This window comes from Salmo trutta, chromosome 13 (assembly GCF_901001165.1).
Source record: "Salmo trutta chromosome 13, fSalTru1.1, whole genome shotgun sequence".
Taxonomy (NCBI): Eukaryota; Metazoa; Chordata; class Actinopteri; order Salmoniformes; family Salmonidae; genus Salmo; species Salmo trutta.
This window is the reverse complement of record NC_042969.1, coordinates 4,912,711-4,938,191: the sequence shown is the minus strand read 5'-3', so window position 1 is coordinate 4,938,191 and position 25,481 is coordinate 4,912,711. Positions and strand designations below refer to the sequence as shown.

The 25,481-nt window shown below is 46.1% G+C and overlaps 1 protein-coding gene across 7 annotated transcripts in view; it reads left to right on the top strand.

Annotated features, from left to right (window-relative positions):
• LOC115205097 (LIM domain-binding protein 2) overlaps window positions 1-25,481 on the top strand; it is an 88,175-nt gene that overhangs the window by 34,573 nt on the left and 28,121 nt on the right. For all 7 annotated transcript variants that reach the window (XM_029770728.1, XM_029770727.1, XM_029770725.1 and 4 more), the window contains exon 3: window positions 24,137-24,309. In XM_029770728.1, the coding sequence (XP_029626588.1) occupies window positions 24,137-24,309 (173 nt within the window). The remainder of the gene's footprint in view (window positions 1-24,136; window positions 24,310-25,481) is intronic.

Sequence of the window (25,481 nt, the reverse complement as noted above, 5' to 3'; positions counted from 1 at the left end):
TAGTGTCATTCACAAAAGAATGGTGTCTTTGCTCAGTTCATCAACTCGGCTGGTCATGTTCCAATCATATTCTTAGACCTTCATTTCTGCCATTGAGTTCTAGTGACACTTCACAGTTAGATTGAGGAAATGAACATGAAGCTATTTTTTAAAAGCACTGTATGCGTTCAATCATATCTAAATCACTGCTTTATTAAAAGCAATGTATTTCAATATAAAACCTTCATCCAGATTTTTGACCAAACTAACGAGTGCTGATACAAGACTTAGTTGTGCTAGTGTTGGGGGTAGTCTAAGCACTAAGGCAGTGATGGTGGTTGTGGCGGTTGTAGCCCAAGGGGCTCTCGGTGCGTGCTCTTGCCTCCCCACGGGGCCTTGTTCTGGGGCTGGGAGAGTAGAGAGAGAGGCCCGGCCTCCAGCAGCCCCTCCTGAATTATGGATGGAGGTGAAGAGGAGAGGAGGACTGGCCTCCAGGGGATGGGGGGGATGTATACCCCCTCCTCATCCCCCCTTCTTCCTCCCTCTCCTCCTCCCCCCCAGTCCTCCCTCCGCCTGCTCTTCTTCCCCCCACCCCCGGCGGCATTCAGGCATGGCGGAGGGTTGGATGAGGGTGACTGGAGATGCGTCTCTCTCTCTCTCTCTCTCTCTCTCTGTCTCTTCCCGCTCTGTCTGTTCGTAGCTGAGGTAGTAAAATAATTGCTCTCTCCAAACACTAAGGGTTATATTCAATCAAAACCAGAATCCATATGCTGATGGAGAGAGGCAAAAAAGAGAGGTGTTCCATGACTGTGGAAATTCATCTTTCATCAATATATTGTTGAGTTTCTTTTTGCATCCATCAATAAATGATGTTTTAGATAATGAAATTCTTAGGTTGACGCACAGCACAGGAAGAATGCCTACCCAGTGAAAATATTTTTTAAGATTTGAGGGTTTCGACCCACCATTGAAGGCTGTGTTGATTGTTGATGCAACAGTTTAAAGCTGCAATGAAGCGGATTGTAAACACATGATAGAAGCCACAATCTATCTGCAATATTAAAGCTGATCTACCCCCTAAAAAAAGTTAATAATAATAATAATAATAATAATAATAATAATAATAAAAAACATGATGCTCTCTCGGAATTGATAATGAGTTAAGAGTAATTTTGGGTTTTAGGTAGCAAAATGACAGAAAAGACAAGGCTAAACTTGCATACTTACCTTTTGTGTTCATTTGCTCAGTATGTGTTTGCATTAAGGGGGATTTTCATAGTCTATGTCAGATTTATTGCGCTCACGCCCCCCCCACCTTAAATGATAACTGAAATGGGTTTTACCGAGTTGTGTTGTATTGTCAAAGACTTTATATTGGAAAGCTACTTTTTTAATAATAAATAGAAGATATGTCTTAGCAACATCTCGTTCTTTTTCATACTTCAGGCTTGATAGGTTTGCCCAAGCCTTTTTTTGTCCATGTCTAAATACAAAATTTGAGTTATGGAAATTTAGTATTCAAATTTAAAGAATACTCACTATTCAGTTAGATGGCTCTTTGCCTTTTATATTTGGTTACCTCTCTCTAAAATGTACTAAACTTTTAATGATGCTCCTTTGCTAATGTGTTTTGACAATTGTGTTAGGATCTTAATGAATTCGCTAATTGCCACTATCTGAGTGCCTTTCGGAGAAGTGTTTGACACAAAAAGAAACAGACTGAGAGTTGTACAGTTCATACACCCAAACAGGCAGAGAGAGAGGAAAATGTAGAGAGCGAAAGAGAGAGAGAAAGAGAGAGTGAGAGAGAGAGCACAAAGAGAGAGCAGAAATAGAGTACAGAGAGAGAGCAAAGAGAAAGATAGAGCACACAGAGAGAGAGAGAGAGAGAGAGAGAGAGAGCACAGAGAGAGAGAGCACATAGAGAGCACACACAGAGAGAGCACACAGAGAAAGAGCACACACAGAGAGAGCACAAAGAGAGATAGAGAGCACAGAGAGAGATAGAGAGCACAGAGAGAGATAGAGAGCACAGAGAGAGAGAGCACAGAGAGAGAGAGCACAGAGAGAGAGATAGCACAGAGAAAGAGAGAGAGCACAGAGAGAGTGATAGCAAAAGAGAGATCGAGAGAGAGATGGAGAGAGAGAGAGCACAGAGATAGAGAGCACATAGAGAGCGATAGCACAGAGAAAGAGAGAGAGCACAGAGAAAGAGAGAGAGCACAGAGAGAGCGATAGCAAAAGAGAGAGCGAGAGAGAGATGGAGAGAGCACAGATATAGAGAGAGCACAGAGCGAGAGAGAGATGGAGAGAGAGAGATGGAGAGAGAGAGAGCACAGAGTTAGAGGGCACATAGAGATAGCACAGAGATAGAGAGAGAGCACAGAGAGAGTTTTAATCAAAGTTTTATGACTGATAAATATTTAATGTTCTGGGCAGTGATTCCCATATTCTAGTTGGGTGTGTCAAATCAAATGTTATTTGTCACATGCGCCAAATACAACAGGTGTAGACTTTACCGTGAAATGCTTACTTACAAGCCCTTAACCAACAATGCAGTTCAAGAAATAGAGTTGATAAAATATTTACTAAGTAAAAAAAAAATATATATCAATCAAAAAGTAACACAAGAAATGTACATAACAATAACGTGGCTATATACAGTAGCAGCAGTTAAAAACAAAGGGTTGTGGGTCAATGTAAATAGTCCAGGTGGCCATTTAATTAGTTGTTCAGCAGTCTTATGGCTTGGGGGTAGAAGCTGTTAAGGTGTCTTTTGGACCTAGACTTGGTGCTCCGGTACCGCTTGCCGTGCGGTAGCAGAGAGAACAGTCTATGACTTGGGTGAAAATGTGGCCATTTTTTGGGCCTTCCTCTGACACCGCCTAGTATATAGGTCCTGGATGTCAGGAAGCTTGGCCCCAGTGGATGTACTGGGCCGTATGCACTGCCCTCTGTAGCACCTTACAGTCAGATGCCGAGCAGTTGCCATACCAGGTGGTGATGCAACCGGTCAGGATGATCTCGATGGTGTAGCTGTATAACTTTTTGAGGATCTTGGGACCCATGCCAAATCTTTTCAGTCTCCTGAGGGGGAAAAGGTGTTGTCGGGCCCTCTTCACAACTGTCTTGGTGTGTTTGGACCATGACAGTTTGTTTGTGATGTGGACTCTAAAGAAATTGAAACTCTCGACCCGCTCTTTGGCCCTCCTTTTCCTATTGTCCACAATCAGCTACTTTGTCTTGCTCACATTGAGAGAGAGGTTGTTGTCCTGGCACCACACTGCCAGGTCTCTCACCTCCTCCCTATAGGCTGTCTTGTTGTCAGGGATCAGGCCTACCACTGTCATCACCAAACTTAATGATGGTGTTGGAGTCGTGCTTGGCCACGCAGTCGTGGGTGAACAGGGAGTACAGGAGGGGACTAAGCACGCACCCCTGAGGGGCCCCAGGGTTGAGGATCAGCGTCTACCCTTACTACCTGGGGGCGGCCCGTCAGTAAGTCCAGGATCCAGTTGCAGAGGGAGGTGTTTAGTCCCAGGGTCCTTAGCTTAGTGATGAGCTTTGTGGGTACTATGGTGTTGAACGCTGAGCTGTAGTCAATGAACAGCATTCTCACATAGGTGTTCCTTTTGTCCAGGTGGGAAAGGGCAGTGTGGAGTGTGATTGAGGTTGTGTCATCTTTGGATCTGTTGGGGCGGTATGCAATTTGGAGTGGGTCTAGGGTTTCTGGCATGATGGTGTTGATGTGAGCCATGACCAGCCTTTCAAAGCACTTCATGGCTACCGACGTGAGTGCTACGGGGCCGTAATAATTTATGAGAGTTACCTTCACTTTCTTGGGCACAGGGACTATGGTGGTCTGTTTAAAATATGTAGGTATTACAGCCAGGGAGAGGTTGAAAATGTCAATGAAGACACTTGCCAGTTGGTTCGCACATGCTTTGAGTACACGTCCTTGTAATCCGTCTGGCCCCGTGGTTTTCTGAATGTTTACCTGTTTTAAGGTCTTACTCTCATCGGCTACGGAGAGCGCGATAACACATTTGTCCGGAACAGCTGATGCTCTCATGCATGCTCCAGTGTTGCTTGCCTTGAAGCGAGCATAAAAGGCATTTAGCTCATCTTGTAGGCTCGAGTCTGGGATTCCCTTTGTAGTCCGTAATAGTTTTCAAGCCCTGCCACATACGACGAGCGTCAAGAGCCAGTGTAGTAGAATTCAATCTTAGTCCTGTATTGACACTTTGCCTGTTTGATGGTTCATCTGAGGGCATAGCGGAATTTATTATAAGCGTCCGGATTAGTGTCCATGGCTTCTGGTTGGGAAATTTATGTACGGTCACTGTAGGGACAAATTCGTTAATGCACTTATTGACGAAGCCGGTGACTGAGGTGGTATACTCCTCACTGCCATTGAATGAATCCCAGAACATATTCCAGTCTGTGCTAGCGAAACAGTCCTGTAGCGTAGCATCCGCATCATCTGACCACTTCCGTATTGAGCGAGTCACTGGTACTTCCTGCTTTAGTTTTTGCTTGTAAGCAGGAGTCAGGAGGATAGAATTATGGTCAGATTTGCCAAATGGAGGGCCAGGGAGAGCTTTGTATGCGTCTCTGTGTGTGGAGTAAAGGTGGTCTAGAGTTTTTTTCCCTCTGGTTGCACATGTGACATGCTGGTAGAAATGAGGTAAATTGGATTTAAGTTTGCCTGCATTAAAGTCCCTGGCCACTAGGAGCGCTGCTTATGGAAGAACATTTTCTTGTTTGCTTATGGCCTTATACAGCTCGTTGAGTGTGGTCTTAGTGCCAGCATCGGTTTGTGGTGGTAAATAGATGGCTACGAATAATATAGATGAGAACGCTCTTGGTAGACAGTGTCGTCTACAGCTTATCAAGAGGTATTCTACCTCAGGTGAGCAATACCTCGAGACTTCTTTAAAATTAGACCAGACGTTATTGACAAATAGACACACACACCCACCCCTCGTCTTACCAGACGTTGGTGCCCTGTCCTACCGAAACAGGCAGAAGCCAGCCAGCTCTATATTATCCATGTCGTTGTTCAGCCAAATCATAGTGAAACATAAGCTATTACAGTTTTTAATATCCCGTGGTAGGATAGTCTTAATCGTAGATCATCCATTTTGTTTTCCAATGATTGCACATTGGCCTATAATACGGAGGGAAGCGGTGGTTTACATACTCGTCTGCAAATTCTTACAAGGCACCACGCCCTCCTCCCCCTTTTTCTCTGTCTTTTCCGTACGCTGATTACGGGATTTGGGCCTTGTCTCGACAAAGCAGTATATCCTTCGCGTCCGACTCATTAAAGAAAAAACTTTTTTTTCCCAGTTCGAGGTGAGTAATCACTGTTCTGATGTCCAGAAGCTCTTTTCGGTCATAAGAGATGGTAGCAGCAACATTATATACAAACTGAGTTACAAACAATGGGAAAAAACTAACAAAACAGCATAGCCATCCCCTCCGGCGCCATTATCGTCATCATCGTGTGTGTGTGTGTGTGTTTGTGTGTGTTCATGCAAATTTATATGTGTGTGTGGTTGATCTTACGTACTGTAATTTACAGTATGTGTGTCTTTAAGCTATTCCTCCCTGAACTCTATTTATACAGACAAGACACTATTACATGATTTTATATACTGTGAACTGTGTAAATATTGGCACATTTAGAGTACATCATGCTGCTGTTTGCTCTTTAGAGGTCTAGTTATTGTTATTGTAAAAAGGGATATATAAATAATACATTTTTTACAAATGATTAATTGACGTTACTTGACCAAAGTCAGCTGTTTGTCACATGGTGTTCGCTTCTTTTCCCTCCATGGACCTTAACCTTTGACCCAACAGTAACAGCAGTGACAGGTTATATTGGCATGTACACTCGGCCATCCGTTGCATTATCTCAAGCATTATTGCTGCTGGAGATACAGTAAGCAAAGACACAGGTCGATAGCAAGACCAGTTTGTTTGTTTTGTTCATTAGGCTAGCATGAATCTCTTCAATCATTGATCACACACTCAGAAAATATCAATACATCAATTCATATTTTTTTTCTTCATATGTCTGTTTCGATATCTTCAAGGGATAATTCACCCCCAGAAATAAAAATCATGAAACTCCTGTCATTCTGGTAAACGTCTGTGTTCTATCAGTTGGTAAAATAAACTTAAAATTCACCATGATTTAACTTCTAAGTGGTCCGTCTGTGAAATCAGGAAATTGTGTAGGCGCTTGTCATACTTATAAGGCTCTCGTCACCGGAGATAGGGGATAATCCAATGTCACATTTCATAATGCTTTTTAAACAGTTACTTGCACACCAAATCAGCCAATAGATGGTATGGGCATACTTGTCTAGAACACACCCATACGCCGAGTCGATATTCACATAATATTAAGGAATTCCCCTTGACCCCGCTCACAAATTGGGGAAAACAAACATGATTTCCTATTGAACCCCAGTGTAAAGAGCCAAATTCATTGTCGCTTTTTATTTATACAGAAATAACGAAACATGCTGAAAAGCCACTGTGTTGTTCCATGTACATGTAACCAGGCCAAAAATCCCGACCTACAGTTCACAATGCTCCCATGTAGGGAAATAGAGCCTGCGAGAAGAGCCCTATGGCTTCAGGCTATTTGGCGTGGGAGAGGGTGGAAATGTTGGGACCAAGTGTCCGAGTAGGCTACACGTAGCTATGTGTGTGGAAGCCATTTCATCACAGGTAAGACATTTAACTTGTTTACTATAGTCCTTTTCTAACTCCACTCACTACTTGTAGCTGTATAGTCCGTTTGTTCGTGTTTTTGGTCTTGGCTAGCTTAATGTTCCAGTCGCAATCACTCACTCACTCACTCACTCACTCACTCACTCACTCACTCACTCACTCACTCACTCACGTGGCTGCTAACACCGTCATGAAAAGGGGGATGAGGGAAGCTGTACAATATTACGTGATCGTAAGTAGTGAGAACGCTCGGGAGCAGGCAATGTTTAAAAGCAATCTTTAGACGTTGTAGTTTTCTGAAATGTAGTTTTGTAATTGTATTTGTATTTGTAATCAAGTATTTGCTGTGAGCCAATGGATTAACCTAGGTAAACACAGGCTGTTTTCCCCACAGGCGGGTGTGGCTAACATGTTCTATCTAATACCGACTGGGACTATCCATCTATATCGTCATGATGACAAAGTATATATTTAATTCAAATGTCCACAAAGCAAACAGTGCACTGACAGATTAATATCCTTTCCAGAGATATTAGAGAAAGGAGGAGATAGGAATCTCATTGAATGGCAATGAATGGAGGAACGGAATGGAGGTACGTACTGTATAACGCCGCACCCAGCAGACTGTCGACCAATCGCATTCACGTTGCCATGCTGCGTCACGCGGTTGCGAAGCTAATCGTCACACAATCCCTTCTCAAAGTCAAGGTATGACTCGAGAAACCTGCCTCTTTTCCTCAAAAGTATGCAAAGTCACAATTCCAAAGCTATACGATAATTATCTTATATCTCTGAAAAGATTTGTAATGTTGTACTTCTTGTTCATGAAATTCATGCTAATGTTGTGTTTTTGAGCTACTGTATAACCCCATTTGATTCCCATTCACTCCTTGACGCAATCGCGCAGAATGCACCGCACGGCCCATTGACGACACATGGGCAACATCCACAATGGGCGTTATAATACGATTCCAATGGAGTTTCCCATCTCCTCAAAAGTACCTCTATCCTTCCTTCCTTCAACTCCCGTGACGCAAAGAAGTTTTCTCCTATCATCTCCCTGACACTGAGGTATAATAAGAACTGGAGACTGCGTCCAAGATGTCCGACTGTTGTTTTCAAGGTAATCTACTCACGTTCGCATATGCCTATTCATGGACCATCTATATACTGTTGTAACGGGTTGGCAGTCTTGGTGAAGGAATGAGGCACACGAAGCAGCGAGCACAGGATAGTGGCGTATTTAATTGACACTCACTCATAAAACAAATACTCCCAAACACAGGGGAGAAAATACACACAGCGTAAAATAGCGCCGACACGAACATGAGCCGTCACAATCGAAATAATCCCGCACAACACGGAAGCGGACCAGCTAACATAAATAGCCCCGCTAATTAACCAAACTAACACAGGTGCACAAAACCAAAAAGAAGGGAAAACCAAAAAGGGAATCAGTGGCAGCTAATAGGCCAGTGACGACGACCGCCGAGCGCCACCCGAGCAGGAGGGGGCGCCACCGTCGGTGGGAATTGTGACAGTACCCCCCTCCTGACGCGCGGCTCCCGCAGTGCGCCGACACCGGCCTCGAGGACGACCCGGAGGGCGAGGCGCAGGGCGATCCGGACGGAGGCGATGGAAATCCTTCAACATGGATGGGACCAAGACGTCCTCCGCCGGCACCCAGCACCTCTCCTCTGGGCCGTACCCCTCCCAGTCCACGAGGTACTGCAGGCCCCTCGCCCGGCGTCTCGAGTCCAGAATGGCCCGTATGCTGTACGCCAGGGACCCCCCGATGTCCAGAGGGGGTGGAGGGACCTCCGGCACCTCACCCTCCTGCAGGGGACCAGCTACCACCGGCCTGAGGAGAGACACATGAAACGAGGGGTTAATACGGTAATAGGAAGGGAGTTGTAACCGATAACACACCTCGTTTATCCTCCTCAGGACTTTAAAGGGCCCCACACACTGCGGCCCCAGCTTCCGGCAGGGCACGCGGAGGGGCAGGTTCCGGGTCGAGAGCCAGACCCTGTCTCCCGGCACGAACACGGGTGCCTCACTGCGGTGGCGGTCAGCACTCCTCTTCTGCCGTCCACTGGCCTCCTTCAGGGAGTCCTGGACGGCTCTCCAGGTCTCCTTGGAGTGCTGTACCCAGTCCTCCACCGCAGGAGCCTCGGTCTGGCTCCGGTGCCATGGTGCCAGGACCGGCTGGTAACCCAAAACACACTGAAAGGGTGACATGTTAGTAGAGGAGTGGCGAAGTGAGTTCTGGGTTAACTCAGCCCAGGGAATGTACCTCGCCCACTCCCCTGGCCGGTCCCGTCAATACGACCTCAGAAACCTGCCCACCTCCTGGTTCACCCTCTCCGCCTGGGTGATAACCGGAGGTCAAACTGACCAAGACCCCCAGCAGTTCCATAAATGCCTTCCAGACCCTGGATGTGAACTGGGAACCTTGATTAGAGACAATGTCCTCCGGCACCCCGTAGTGCCGGAAAACGTGGGTAAATAGGGCCTCCGCAGTCTGCAGGGCCGTAGGGAGACCGGGCAACGGGAGGAGACGGCAGGACTTAGAGAACCGATCCACAACCACCAGAATCGCAGTGTTCCCCTGAGAGGGGGAGATCTGTCAAGAAATCTATAGACAGGTGCGACCATGGCCGTTGTGGAACGGGGAGGGGCTGTAACTTCCCTCTCGGTAGATGCCTAGGAGCCTTACTCTGAGCGCACACCAAACAGGAAGAGACATAGGACCTCACGTCCTTAGCCAAGGTGGGCCACCAGTACTTCCCCCTGAGACTCCGCACTGTCCTCGCCACACCAGGATGACCCGCAGTAGGTAGCGTGTGTGCCCATCGAATCAATCGATTACGAACACCGAGCAGCACATACATGCGACCCACGGGAACCTGAGCAGGCGCAGGCTCCAACACTAATGCCCGCTCGATGTTCGCGTCCACCTCCCATACCACCGGTGCCACCAGCCTAGACGCTGGAATGATGGGAGTTGGATCGATGGGCCGGTCCTCCGTGTCATAGAGACGGGACAGCGCGTCGGCTCTAGTGTTCAGGGAACCCGGTCTATAGGAGATAGTGAACCTAAACCGGGCGAAGAACATGGCCCACCTTGCCTGACGTGGATTCAGTCTCCTCGCTGCCCGGATGTACTCCAGGTTTCGGTGGTCGGTCCAGATGAGAAAGGGGTGTTTAGCCCCCTCAAGCCAGTGCCGACACACCCTCAAAGCTTTTACCACCGCTAGCAACTCCCTGTCCCCCACATCATAGTTACGCTCCGCCGAACTGAGCTTCTTCGAAAAGAAAGCGCAGGGGCGGAGTTTCGATGGCGTACCTGAGCGCTGTGATAGCATGGCACCCACCCCAGCCTCGGATGCGTCCACCTCCACTATGAATGCTAGAGATGGGTCCGGGTGCGCCAACATGGGTGCGTCGGTGAACAGCGTCTTCAACTTCTTGAAGGCTCCGTCCGCCTCCGTCGACCATCGCAAACGCGCCGGCCCCCCCTTCAGCAGTGAGGTAATGGGAGCCGCTACCTGGCCAAAACCCCGGATAAACCTCTGGTACTAATTGGCAAAGCCTAAGAACCGCTGCACTTCCTTCACTGTGGTTGGAGTCGGCCAATTACGCATGGCCTTAACGCGGTCACACTCCATCACCACCCCCGTGGTGGAAATGCGAAAACCCAGAAAGGAAACGTCTCGTTTGGAAACACACATTTCTCAGCCTTAACGTATAGGTCATGCTCCAGCAGTCTACCAAGCACCTTGCGCACCAGGGACACATGCGCGGAGCGGGTGGCGGAATATATCAGAATGTCATCGATATAGACAATCACGTCCTGCCCGTGCAGTTCCCTGAGAATCTCATCAACAAAGGATTGAAAGACGGCTGGAGCATTTTTCAACCCATACGGCATGATGAGGTACTCATAATGGCCCGATGTGGTACTAAAGGCGGTTTTCCACTCGTCTCCCTTCTTCATACGCACCAGGTTATACGCGCTCCTGAGATCCAGTTTTGTGAAGAACTTTGCTCCGTGAAATCATTCCACCGCCGTAGCAATGAGAGGTAGTGGGTAACTAAACCCCACCGTGATAGCGTTTAGACCTCTGTAATCAATGCACGGACGCAGACCTCCCTCCTTTTTCTTCACAAAAAAGAAACTTGAGGAGGCGGGTGAGATGGAGGGCCGAATGTAGCCCTGTCCCAGGGATTCCGTGACATATGTCTCCATAGCCGCCGTCTCCTCCTGTGACAAGGGGTACACGTGACTCTTGGGAAGCACAGCGTTAACCTGGAGATCTATTGCACAATCTCCCTGTTGATGGGGTGGTAATTTAGTCGCCCTCTTTTTACAGAAGGCAATCGCCAAATCGGCGTATTCAGGGGGAATGCGCACGGTGGACACCTGGTCTGAACTCTCCACCGACGTGGCACCTATGGAAACTCCTAGACACCTCCCTGAACACTCCTCTGACCACCCCTGGAGAACCCCCTGTTTCCACGAAATACGGGGATTGTGACCAGCCAGCCAGGGGACCCCCAGCACCACCGGAAACGCAGGCGAATCAATAAGGAAAAAACGAATGCGTTCCTTATGATTCCCCTGCTTTACCATGTCCAGTGGCACCGTAGACTCCCTGACTAGCCCTGACCCTAATGGTCGGCTATCTAGGGAGTGCACGGGGAAGGGGGAATCTATCGGCACCCGCGGAATGCCCAGCTTAATGGCAAGTCCACGATCCATAAAGTTCCCAGCTGCGCCTGAATCGTGTAGCGCCCTATGCTGGGAAGAGGGAAACATTTTTGAAAACAAAACAGGTAAGAACACGTGACCAACAGGGGGTTCTGGGTGAATCTGGTGCTGACTCACCTGGGGTGACCGAGAAGTGTTCTGCCTGCCCTCTCGACTCCCAGACTGGCTCCTCCAGCACCAGTCGGCCGTGTGTCCTCTCCGACCACAGCTCCTCCGGTGCCCCTTGGCACGGCCCCCCCTACCTCCATAGGGGTAGGGGCGGGGGTGCACGGAGGTGGAACGGGCAGGACCCTGTCCAAATGAATGGACATGTCGATGAGCTCGTCCAGGGATAGAGCGGCATCTCGACAGGCCAGCTCCCTGCGGACGTCCGCCCGGAGACTGCATCTATAGTGGTCTATGAGGGCCCTGTCGTTCCACCCCGCCCCAGCAGCCAAGGTCCTGAACTCCAACGCGAAGTCCTGAGCGCTCCTCGTCTCCTGCCTGAGGTGGAACAGCCGTTCACCCGCCGCTCTTCCTTCCGGAGGGTGGTCGAACACGGCCCGAAAGCGGCGGGTGAACTCTGGATAATGGTCCCTCGCCGAGTCTGGGCCATTCCAGACCGCATTAGCCCACTCCAGAGCTCGGCCCGTTAGGCAGGAAACGAGGGCACTCACGCTCTCCTCTCCCGAGGGAGCAGGTCTGACGGTGGCCAGGTACAGCTCGAGCTGGAGCAGAAATCCCTGGCACCCAGCCGCCGCCCCATCATACTCCCTCGGGAGCGCCAAACGAAGCGCGCCTGAGCCAGACGTAGTGGGAGGAGGAGGTGGCTGCATCGGAGGAGCCGGAGGTGGAGAGAGGAGACTGGTACCGACCGCCGAGCGCCACCCGAGCAGGAGGGGGCGCCACCGTCGGTGGGAATCGTGACAACTGTACAGATTACATCCGGTTTATTCGGACCTACTTCACATGCACAGGGAGCAGCGTGAGCAGCGACGACATCATAACCTCATCCAAAAACATGGCAGACATTGGATGAACATAAAATGTGACTTAATATCTTTGGCTGTGAGTAATGAAAAAAAATCGTCCTCAGCGACAATTATTTTAATCATTCAGTGGATGTTTTATGCACAAAGGTGATGACTAAAGTGTCTTATTAGGAATTTTCAAATCTGACTTGGCAGTGTATGGAAATGGTCTTTCTGAGCCGGGTATCAGTTAAACTGCAGTACCGAAGCAAAACTGTAGGAGCAATCGAAACCATGCTTTTACACCGGAACCCTGGCCCCTTGTTCCCTGATAGCAGGCTCGCTCCCTCTGCGCTTTGCCATAGCAACATCACCAACTCGTGTTTTTGAGCTGGACACAGGATCTCTACCAGGTTTAAAATGGTGAGATTGTAACGCCTAAATTGATAGTGCATTTTGTTTCAAGGATTTTACAGCTAGCTAGCTACTTCACATGCTGATTCCTAGCTAGCCTGTCCAGAGAGAGCATTGCATTGTGGGTTTTGTAGTCGACTTGAGCTCCAACAGGTTTCCAAAGCAATTTTCACATGTTGTTTTGTACCTTATTATCTCAACAAAATGCAACAAAAAAATCACATCATATATGTGACCGACCGGCTGGATTTGGTCTTATGTAGCAAAATTTGAAATAAAAGTAGAGACTCAGAGCTAGAAAATGCCATATCTTACACTACAGTTGAGGAACAATGGGAAAGTAATTGTGCTTGAATGCCCCTTGAATGTTTTGGTACCTACTGGAGAGCTCGTCTTTGCCTACACCCATTCAGCATCCTTCACACCCTCTTAAGATTTAGCCCCACCCATCTCTTCAAGGATTCACATATGAGGCTATGTACTAAACAAACAAAGATCTCAAGACTAAAGGCTGGCTTATACTACGGGTGTGTTCATACATTTTTAGTGCCAGAGTGTGCTCTGGGCGTTCGTAAACTCAGAGTGTTGTCAGATTGTTTGTTCGTAACTGGACACTCTGGCCGAGGAGTAGGGTTGAGCCGAACGTTCTGACCCTAACAACAGCAGTCAAGCACCCAAGCTAACTGGCTAATGTTGGCTATCTTGCTAGCTACTTCCAGACACAAATGAGAGAACAGCTCTGACCATTTTACTCACCCTAGCAGAGCTGGTTAGGCTGTTTTTATGTTATCCAGAGCGTTGGTGACTGCAGCTCTGCTGCTGGCAAACATTTTATGACGCTTTTTTTGCCAATGTTTACTGACACCGGCCGTATTTAAAGGGGGTTGATTGTTCATAAATTCAACAGTTATTCTGCGCTCTGGCACACATAGACAAGAGTGCTCTGAAATCGGAGTAGATATCCAGAATGAATTTATCAGCTACGTCTATTGACAGTTATCGCAGTGACATCATAAACATTCTATTAAAATAGTTGCTTGCATAATGGAGTCTTGTTTAGACATGTAGCTAGTTAGCTAAACAATGAACCATAATTCCAACTCATAATGTTACTACCCTGCATCAATCTGCAGGTAGCTAACCAACCAGGTTCAATGTTAGCTAGCTAACATTAGGCTATGACTAGCAATGCAAATGGGTCTGAGATACGAATAATATTACTACACAGATCATACACGTAATGCTAGCTAGCTAGCCAGCCAGCTAATGTTAGCCAGCCAGCTAGCTAGCCAGCCAGCTAACGTTAGCTAGCTAGCTAACAGTACACTTTAACTTGAAATGAAAATGACTTTCTGACAGAATTAGAAACGTTTAATGTCTGAAAATGTAATTAGCTAGGCTCTCTTATACATGGATGGACGCTTCTCCCTCTGTCACAGATGCCATGGTTGCCCTTAGTTTGAAGATATTTATCTATAACATCCACTTACTTTGAAGATGTATTCTGCGGCCCTGCAGAATACAGGGACGCTGAACATAGGCCGGCATTAGCGCTCATGCCACCCTGTTGAGAGAAATTATTATTGTTTTTGGGAAGAATTATGTGAGGTTTTATGTGTTGTTGGAGGTGCGGCGCTCCACTAACATTTCGTAAAAAAAGAATCTAACATAAATCATGTATACCATATGGTAGAAAGAGTATGTTGCCTTTTCTGTAGCCTACAGGCTGGAGATAAAATGTATGACAATGTTGTTTCTCCGATCAAATAGGCTAACCTAAATGGCGCCCAATCCAATAAAAAATGTGCTGGCATGTTAACAAACAACATATCCTAAAAACAGGACCGGTCAAAGTAAAATGGACAATATGGAATGGACAATCAGGAGACTTATAACTGCTGTCCAGGAGTTTCATCCTGTGGGCTAAATTGTCATGATCAGTGGTTTAAAGTTTGTATTTGTACTTTTTTTACGAGCTGATCAAAGTGAAAGTGAAAATACGTCTGCATTTCCCACTGTGTAAACACATTGCAAATAGGGTGCGGACAGGAATCAGGACTAATAAAGCCAATGAAACAGCCTGTTTAACAAACGGTGGGCCTACCGCATGGATGGGCATTCATAAAATTCCATTGCTGGCTGACATGGTAGGCTACACCTTAGTAAGCACAGACCGACTGCGACGTTTTTTGGACATATTTTGGGAAGTCTTTTTTTGGGGTGTTTTACAAATAGTAGGCCTTGCAGTACCACATAGATGGGCATTCCTAAAATTACATTTATGGCAACACTGTAGGCCAGGGATGGGCAACAAGGGATTGATTGGTGTCACACTTTTGCCCCAGGCCCAGCTAACACATCTGACACCAGTAATCAACTAATCATGATCTTCAGTTTAGAATGCAATTAGTTTCATCAGCTGTGTTGACTAGGGATGGAGAAAAAGTGTCACACCACTCTGACCCAGAGGACTGGAGTTGCCCATCCCTGCTGTAGGCTAGAACTCAGTAAGCATGGACCAATGTCTTTTTTAGGTCCTGTTCAGTCCGGACCAAATCTGAACCAATTATAGATGTCTGTGTTAGGTTCAGATTTTGTCCGATCTGGACCAACCTTGATTTGGCCCAAACTTAGAAGTCTATAAATTAAATATTTTCAACTTTCATTCATATCCAAAAATTAACCCGATTTCAATGTCTGGAAAATACATATTTTCACCTTCCATTCAGAACTAAAATTGAACCTAATTTCAAAAAGTACTTATTTTTTTAGGGAAAATACATATTTAAGACATCTTTTAAACGTAATTTTGCTTACTGGGACTATTCTTGTAGGAGCGGCAATTTTTTGTCCCCCCTAGGGCGGCAGAACGGCCAGGACCGGCCCTGTATGCAATCCTATCAACGATTCTAATAGAAATTGCACATGGCCCTCTATAGAGTTTTTCATATGTCTACCATTTCTCCCTTCCTCCCTAATTTCCATGCATTCTTGTCTGCAGTGCGGAAAGCTGCATTTGCTGCATAATCACCCACTGAGTATCTCCCTACTTTCTCGCCTTTTTCCCCTTTTTAATTTCCCCTGATTCTGTGGGATACTCCTCCTTTGAATTTTGTCTCATCATCACTTTTCTGTCCGTGTTTCTGCAGCTCATAGGAATGAGATGACCACCGGTGACAACCCTGAAACTAAAGTGAAGTTCAGTCAAGTTTATGATAGTTTGTTGTATTTGACGTAACTGGTTACTGGGTGAAAAGTAAAATGAATGGCTTAGTTACCATACTGTTAACTGTACAAGCAATGCACTAAACTAGAATCTGTACTAATGTTATTGGCGGACTCTCCACAAGTCAACTCGACTGTCCATAACCCTGCCCTTACTTTTGAAAATTCAGCTGTGACTAACTGGACTAACTTTATTATGGTTAATGGTCATATGGTTAAATAATTTATTTGTCTGCAAAATAAATACAAAATTAATTTAGTTTTACCAGTATCATATACAGTATAGACTATCAGATACTCAACATGACTCTTATAATGTATGTGTGGGTGGGTGTACATTGAGTGTGTGTCTATATGAATTCCTGGGCATATAGCATGCTCCTACTACAGTCCCTCTGTGCCTCGTTATATGTTGCACAGTGGATATTGCCTTTCTCCTTTCCTCTAACCACCATCCCTCTCACAACCTTCCACACATCCCTCTCACCAACACACACCCACAGACGAACAACACACCCAAAGATACACACACATACAGCACACCCTCATCCCCCCCTCCCCCACCATCACTCACACACACACACACACACAAACCTACAGACACACATACACACACCCTCAACCCCCTCCCCCTCCCCCACCACACACGCACACCCTCAACCCCAACTCCCCCCCCACACACACACACACACACACCCACACAGATATGCATACGTGTGTGTGTGTGTGTGTGTGTGTGTGTGTGTGTGTGCGTGCGTGCGTGCGTGTGTGCGTGCGTGTGCACTCACTCACTAGAAAACTAGTAGAAAGGCAGACAGCGGCCCCTTTCCTCTAGAAACCCCTCGTTCTGCTCGGAGCGCAAACTGTTTCTCACACGTCTTTTTGGCTCGGGCTGCTGGCAGCGGTCCTAGAGACTCGCAAGGGGAACAATTCCACAAAGTGGCATGAATTCATGTGGTTAATTAACACAGCGTTAATTATTTGTAAATTGCATGTTTGGGTACACATTACTTGAGAGGCATATGTTGCGCGTCGTGTTCACCCAAACAAGTGGCGGTTAATCCTATCTCTTGAGTGCCCGCGTCTGAAGATGGGCCAATCAACTTGGTGGTAAAAAAAAAAGAAGAGGAACGAGAGAGATGAGAGAGAATGATAGAGAGAGAATGAGAGAGAGGTAGAGGGAACGAGAGAGAGAGAGGGAGAGGGGAAGGGGGAAGGATAGACATTTTCAAAACAAATGAATGTTTGTTTGTGAGCTTGAGGTTTCTGTTACTCTAGTGGTGTTAATTGTAAGTGGCAATCATTTGAATAACCTTGGGGCTCGTTAAGACTCATCACGTCCCTGACCCATTACTTTTTAATAGTAACAAAAAAGCAATACGTATACACCTACGCGCACGCACACAAACACACACACCACACACACACACACACACACACACACACACACACACACACACACACACACACACACACACACAGACACATAGACACACATACACTCTTCGAAAAAAGGGTTCCAAAAGGGTTGTTTGGCTGTCCCCATAGGATAACCCTTTTTGGTTCCAGGTAGAACCCTTTTGGGTTCCATGTATAACCATCTGTGGGAAGGGTTTTACATGGAACTCAAAAGGTTCTACCAAATAACCAAAATGGTTCTACCTGGAATCAAAAAGTGTAATTCAAAGGTTTCTCCTGTGGGGACAGCCAAATAACCCTATACACCTTTTTTTGTCTAAGAGTTTACCACCCGCCACCCGCCACCCCACCATACCCCAATATGCTTTGGATATGTTTGCACCCCACCTAGAAAATAATGTAGGGGAAACACTGGACTATGGAGCTTGAAATGGTACAATATTTACCATGCCTGCCATTACCCGCTCTATCAGTGTGTTTTTGGTGGGGTGTGCAGTGTTATTTTGTGGGATATGTTTTGGTTGAGTCTCCTCATGCGAGGCTTCTACTGAAGCTTATGGGTTGGTCAGGTGTGCGAGAAGCATATCTGTGTATCTCTCTCTTCTACCTCTCTCTCTCTCTCCCTCCCTCCACTGCTCGCCCTTTTTTTACGTGTTTATTTAGTCATGCCCGACTTTATCGAATTTGAAAATACATGCCAGTCACAGGCTCTCTCTCTCTCTCGCTCTCGCTCTCTCTCTCTCTCGCTCTCTCTCTCAACTCAATTCAATTTGCTTTATTGGCATGACATAACAATGTACATATTGTCAAAGCTTACTTTGGAGATTAAGTGATACATTTAGAATATTAACATAATTAAAATAATAATAATCAATATTGTCAACGGGACAACAGTAACAACAACAATCAAGGGTCAAAATAACCATACATTGAACAATAACAATAAGCATACAGTAGAGGACATGTGCAGGTTGGTTGGTCTGTCAGACACTGTCCCTCATTTTATGGCAGGCAGCAATGTAGTGCGCTGCCAACCCACAGCTCTCTGCATCCTCCCCCAACAGAACGGGTAGCCTATTCTCATCAGAGAGGTCTTTGAAACCTTGATTAAGGGTTTAAAATTTGGGAAAATTACACTGTCAATTATTTTATTTTTTTACATGTCAGTCAGCTCTGTCTCTGGTTCTGCTGTGGTGCGGTGGTTGCCCAGCCTTTCTTCTACAGGGAGCCAGGCTTTCCTGTGTCTACCCTTCTCAATGCAAGGCTGTGCTCATTGAGCCTGTACTTTGTCAAGGGTTTTTCTAAGATTTCGATCAGTAAACTTGGTCAAATAGTTGGTAATTTGGTTCATTCTGATTGATTGGATGTTCTGGTCCTGAGGCTTCAGTGTGTTAGTAGAACAGGTTTGTGAGCCCCAGGACCAGCTCTCTCTCCTCTCTCCTCTCTCTCTCTCTCTCTCTCCTCTCTCTCTCTCTCTGCAGTCATAACCTCGGGAGCCACAGCCACTACTGTCTTTGGGGGACATTTCTAAATGAAGTTTTATTTCCCTAGCTTTGCTCCCTCAGGGGAACAGTGGAACATAATTCCACCCAACAGTGTGTTGCCTCTAAAATGTATTATTTCTGGTCGGAATCAGGAATCTTGCTGGATAATGTAGCTTGTTTCAGAGGGAGAGAGAGTAGGATGAGGGATTTCCAATATGCGTGGCTTCTTTTGATTCAAAACACAAGCGGAAATTGTTATTATTCTTTTTTTGACAGTCTTTTTTTGTTTTTCCAATCCACGGCTGCATCGGAACCCGAACACAAACAAGAATTCAGTTTACACTGTATTGTAGATATATTGGAGAGAGGAGAGAGGAGAGAGAGCAGGTCCTGGGGCTCACAAACCTGTTCTACTAACAGGACTAGATGGCTGATGGCGCCGGAGAAGATGGCTGATGTTTTACGTGCTCCTAACTGACTGTGTTTTTATGTTCGTTTTTCTGCGTTGTTTGTAACTTATTTTTTAACATTTTGTACATAATGTTGCTGCTACCGTCTCTTATGACCGAAAATAACTTCTGAACATCAGAACAGCGATTATGCACCACAAACTGGCAGTAGCTTTTTTTCCTTTAATAATGAGTCCGATGAGCCCGACGTGAAGGACGTACTGCTTTCCTGGGAACAGGCCTGGAGTCAGTCACCACCTTCCCGGAGACACCTGAAACCCTACCTCTTTAAGGAATACCCGGGATAGGATTAAGTAATCCTTCTAACCCTCCCCCTCCCTACCCTCCCCCTAAAAAAAGATATAGATGTACTATTGTAAAGTGGTTGTTCCACTGGATATCATAAGGTGAATGCACCAATTTGTAAGTCGCTCTGGATAAGAGCGTCTGCTAAATGACGTAAATGTAAATGTAAATCCCCGTCATTTGCGTGAAGAGATGACGGGAGAAAAAGAGGACGAAGGTCAGGCTGCCTTCTGAGAATTCGTAGGCGATCAGATAAACCCCCTTGCCTTCCGTTCTTCTAGCTAACGTGCAATCACTGGAAAATACAATCGACGACCTACGAGCAAGATTGAACTACCAACGGGACATTAAAAACTGTAATATCTTATGCTTCACGGAGCGTGGCTGAACGATGACATTATCAACATACTGGCTGGTTATACGCTATATCGGCAGGATAGAACAGTGGCGTCTGGTAAGAAAAGGGGGAGCGGACTATGCATCTATGTAAACAACAGCTGGTGCATGACATTTAAGGAAGTCTCAAGGTTTTGCTCGTCTGAGGTAGAGTATCTCATGACAAGCTGTATACCATACTATCTACCTAGAGAGTGTTCATCTGTATTTTTCGTAGCTGTCTACATAACACCACAGACCGAAGCTGGCAAACAGGAAAACGCTCATCCAGAAGCGGCGCTCCTAGTGGCCGGGAACTTTAATGCAGGGAAACTTAAATCTGTTTAACCAAATTTCTATCAGCATGTTTGGGGTGGCAGGTAGCCTAGTGGTTCGAGTGTTAGGCCAGTAACCAAAAGGTTGCTGGATCAAATCCCTGAGCTGATAAGGCAAAAATCTGTCATTCTTCCCCTGAACAAGGCAGTTAATCCACTGTTCCCCAGTAGGCTGTCAGTGTGAATAAAAATGTGTTCTTAACTGACTTGCCTGGTTAAAATGTTAAATGTGCAACCAGAGGGGAAAAAAACTCACCCTCCATTTGGCAAATCTGACCATAAATCTATTCTTCTGATTCCTGCTTACTAACAAAAATTAAAGCAGGAAGCACCGCTGACTCCGTCAATAAAAAAGTGGTCAGATGAAACAGATGCTAAGCTACAGACTGTTTTGCTAGCACAGACTGGAATATGTTCCGGGATTCTTCCTATGGCATTGAGGGGTACACCACATCAGGCATTGGCTTCATCAATAAGTGCATCGATGACGTCATCCCTACAGTGACCGTGCGTACATACCCCAACCAGAAGCCATGGATTACAGGCAACATCCGCACTGAGCTAAAGGCTAGGGCTGCCGCTTTCAAGGAGCTGGACTCTAACCCGGAAGCTTGCAAGAAATCCTGCTATGCCCTCCGACGAACCATCAAACAGGCGAAGCGTCAATACAGGACTAAGATCGAATCGTACTACACCGGCTCCGACACTCGTCGGATATCGCAGGGCTTGCAAACTATTACAGACCACAAAGGTGAAGCACAGCCGAGAGCTGCCCAGTGACAAGAGCCTACCAGATGAGCTAAACTACTTCTATGCTCGCTTCAAGGCAAATAACACTGAAACATGCATGAGAGCACCAGCTGTTCCGGACGACGGTATGATCACACTCTCCGCAGCCGATGTGAGTAAGACCTTTAAACAGGTCAACATTCACAAGGCCGCATGGCCAGACGGATTACCAGGACGTGTCAAGCGAGCATGCGCTGACCAACTGGCAAGTGTCTTCACTGACATTTTCAATCTCTCCCTGTCCGAGTCTGTAATATCAACATGTTTTAAGCAGACCACCATAGTCCCTGTGCCCAAGAACACTAACCTGCCTAAATAACTACTGACCCATAGCACTCACATCTGTAGCCATGAAGTGCTTTGAAAAGCTGGTCATGGCTCACATCAAAACCATTATCCCAGAAACCCTAGACCCACTCCAATTTGCATACCGCCCTAACAGATCCACAGATGATGCAATCTCTATTGCACTCCACACTGCCCTTTCCCACCTGGACAAAAGGAACACCTATGTGAGAATGCTATTCATTGACTACAGCTCAGCGTTCAACACAATAGTGCCCTCAAAGCTCATCAATAAGTTAAGGATCCTGGGACTAAACACGTCCCTCTGCAACTGGATCCTGGACTTCCTGACGGGTGGACCTCCCCCAGGTGGTAAGGGTAGGTAACACATCTGCCACGCTGATCCTCAACACAGGGGCCCATCAGGAGTGCGTGCTCAGTCCCCTCCTGTACTCTCTGTTGACTCATGACTGCACGGCCAGGCACGACTCCAACACCATTATTAAGTTTCCCGATGACACAACAGTGGTAGGCCTGATCACCGACAAAGACGAGACAGCCTATAGGGTGGAGGTCAGAGACCTGGCCGTGTGGTGCCAGGACAACAACCTCTCCCTCAACGTGATCAAGACAAAGGAGCTGATTGTGGACTACAGGAAAAGGAGGACCGAGCATGCCCCCATTCTCATCGACGGAGCTGTAGTGGAGCAGATTGAGAGCTTCAAGTTCCTTGGTGTCCACATCACGAACAAACTAACATGGTCCAAGCACACCAAGACAGTCGTGAAGAGGGAACGACAAAACCTGTTCCCCCTCAGGAGACTAAAAAGGTTTGGCATGGGTTCTCAGATCCTCAAAGGGTTCTACAGCTGCACCATCGAGAGCATCCTGACTGGTTGCATCACTGCCTGGTATGGCAACCGCTCAGCCTCCGACCGCAAGGCACAACAGAGGGTAGTGTGTACGGCCCAGTACATCACAGGGGCCAAGCTTCCTGCCATCCAGGACCTCTATACCAGGCGGTGTCAGAGGAAGGCCCTAAAAATTGTCAAAGACTCCAGCCACCCTAGTCATAGACTGTTCTCTCTGCTACCGCACGGCAAGCGGTACCCCCCAAGCCATAAGACTCTTGAACATCTAATCAAATGGCTACCCAGACTATTTGCATTGTCCCCCCCCCCCCCCCCCGCAACTTTTTTCTCAGGCTTTGAACCTCGAGGCTTAAACAATGACGCGGCTAATAAATGGATTTTTCCCGCTTTCAATTTTTTTTTTCCAAAAAAACATTCTGTGACGTGCTCAGTTTTTTGGCGGCACAAAGCTTTCATTAGACCAATGAAATTGCCGAACGGGTTAAGGTCAAACAACTTTTTAGTTTACTGTTTAGATAAAATCTCGCACTCTCAAACTTCCCATCATTCTGATTACGGTAGTCATTTTGTCACCCTCGTCATGGCAAAAACACGGAGAAATGCATATGATGTTCAAAATAATATATATTTTTTAAATTCAGTGGGTGTGGCTTATATTCAGGTGCGCTTAATAGTCCGGAAATTACGGTAGTCAGATTAATAACTCTACTTACATGTACATATTACCTCAATTACCTCAGCTAACCGGTGCCCCTGCACATTGAATCTGTACCAGTACCTCCCTGTATATAGCCTCGCTATTGTTACTTTACTGCTGCTCTTTAACTATTTGTTACTTTTGTTTCTTATTCTCATTCGTATTTTTTAAACTGCATTGTTGGTTAAGGGCTTATAAGTAAGCATTTCACTGTAAGATCTACACCTGTTGTATTCGGCGCATATGACTAATAACATTTGATTTGATTTGATTTGATAGTGTCACCTTCCCTTGTTACAAATACACTACCCCGACATAAGCTGATAATGTGATGAAGAGATATCTTTTCTGTTTTGCATAATGTCACAGTGTATCCTAAAGCATGATCCTTTTGTATCATTCATTATATTAATTTAAACAGAGATCTAGCTGAAAGAGAATAGAGGGAAGAGGAGAAAGAACAAGAAAGCCTGAGGGCAAAAGACACTGGCATACTTTCCCCTCCGCTACTCTCTCTCTCGCTCTCTTGATTTTGTCAAACACTAAATCCACGCCGTTCCTCCACTTTGAGTACTTTTAGCGTTCTCTAGTAACCTTTCACAGCTTTCCTGTAACTTTCCAACCAGACTGTCCAAGTTTTACTTTGCTTGCTTGGAATAATTCCCTCACAATTTTGCAAAACAAATGGTTTGCTTTGTACTGTATGGATACTTCACATTAAGCAAAGAAAAGCAGACCAGTAATTGCTAAAATTGGGTAGCATACATGGTGTAAAACTTTCTATCCATCTATACTGTAGGTCTTTGTCAGGTACCTTCACATACCTACACATTATAATAGACCATAACTAGCCTACAAAGGCTAGTTTGGTAAAAACTTGAGTCTACAAATGAATGAATTACTTAATGAGTGAATTATGTATTTTTCCTCTGTTTTCCCTGTTTTAAATTGGACAAACACTCACCCTTCACTACTTTAGTCCCATATTTCAATTATGAATAACTTCCCCGCTCTTTGTTTTCTATTTTCTCAGCTATCGGACGAACGCTCATCCCACGCTACTTCAGCACAGTGTTTGAGGGCGGCGTCACTGACCTGTACTACATCCTCAAACACTCCAAGGAGTCCTTCCACAACTCCTGCATCACTGTGGACTGTGATCAGTGCACCATGGTCACTCAGCACGGTAAACCAATGTTTACAAAGGTAAGATCGTAACCCCTGCAATAAATGCAAGGCTGTCATTGTGACACCAAGATCTTATGAGATTTTATTTAATTTACTATCAAATTGAAATGATTTATTTCAAGTTCTTAACATTTATGAAATAATTTTCCACAAAGCTGAAGAGAGTAAAAGTATGGTGGGTGTGGCTCCTAAAAGAAGTATCTAGCAGCACTTGATTCAGATGGTCAACTGTGTTGGAATCTGGTTCTGCAGACTGTCTTTTGAATTTAAAGTGAGGCTCATGCTAGTGAAGATAGCTACAGGGATTCCTTGTTCCATGAATGAACACTGCAGTGAAGCACACACACAATTTACCTCCATAAAATTACCCACAAATGCAGTGTTATCATAAAACCTAGTCACCATGTTAGGGGTATACCATAGCTTGCATAGTATCATGAGAAGAGAGGAAAATGTAAACTGCAACAGATGAAGAACAATAACAGTACACACAAACACGGTAAAGGAAAAATATTTTCTCAACCGCCCCATTTAAGCTTTAGCAAAATCAGGAAGTGGAAAAATTAATTCATTAAAAGAAATTCCACTAACAGAGCACGTACCGGGAGCTCCCATCCAGGCTTCTGGCTCTGGAGCGCTGAATCTCAATGAGCTCTGCCTCGTTCCCCTCTTCTCTCACCTCCACCCTTCCATCCTCCTTCCTCCAACCCCCCATTCCTCATCCCTGGAGAAATCATTCCTGGCTCCTTCCCTATCCCAGAGGGAAAAGCCCCCGCCATCCCGCTGGGAGTAATCTGGATGTGTAAACCCAGCATGTGTGCATGTTCATGTGTGTGTACGTGTTCGTGTGTGGAAGTGTGTGCGTGCGTGTGAGGCGAGGGTGTCGGTTTTTGCACGATGGTACCCCCCTGCTGCACCCCTATGGTATCCCAGAACCTCGATTCAACACCCAGCAGGCCCCATTATACCTAGGCTCTGTGGATGAAGCATTGGGGCAAAGCCCTTATTACTGTAGCCCAGTTGCCAGGACTTCCTGTGGGGGATGGAAAAACCAGACGGGAGTTCTGTGGATGTAGCATCGGGACCAAAGCTCTTGTTACTGTAGCCCAGTGGGCCATCCCTACCTGTGGGGACAGTCAATGATTCTATCTCTCGCTGTTTAATTCTTATTTATTGAGTAAACTGTTTAA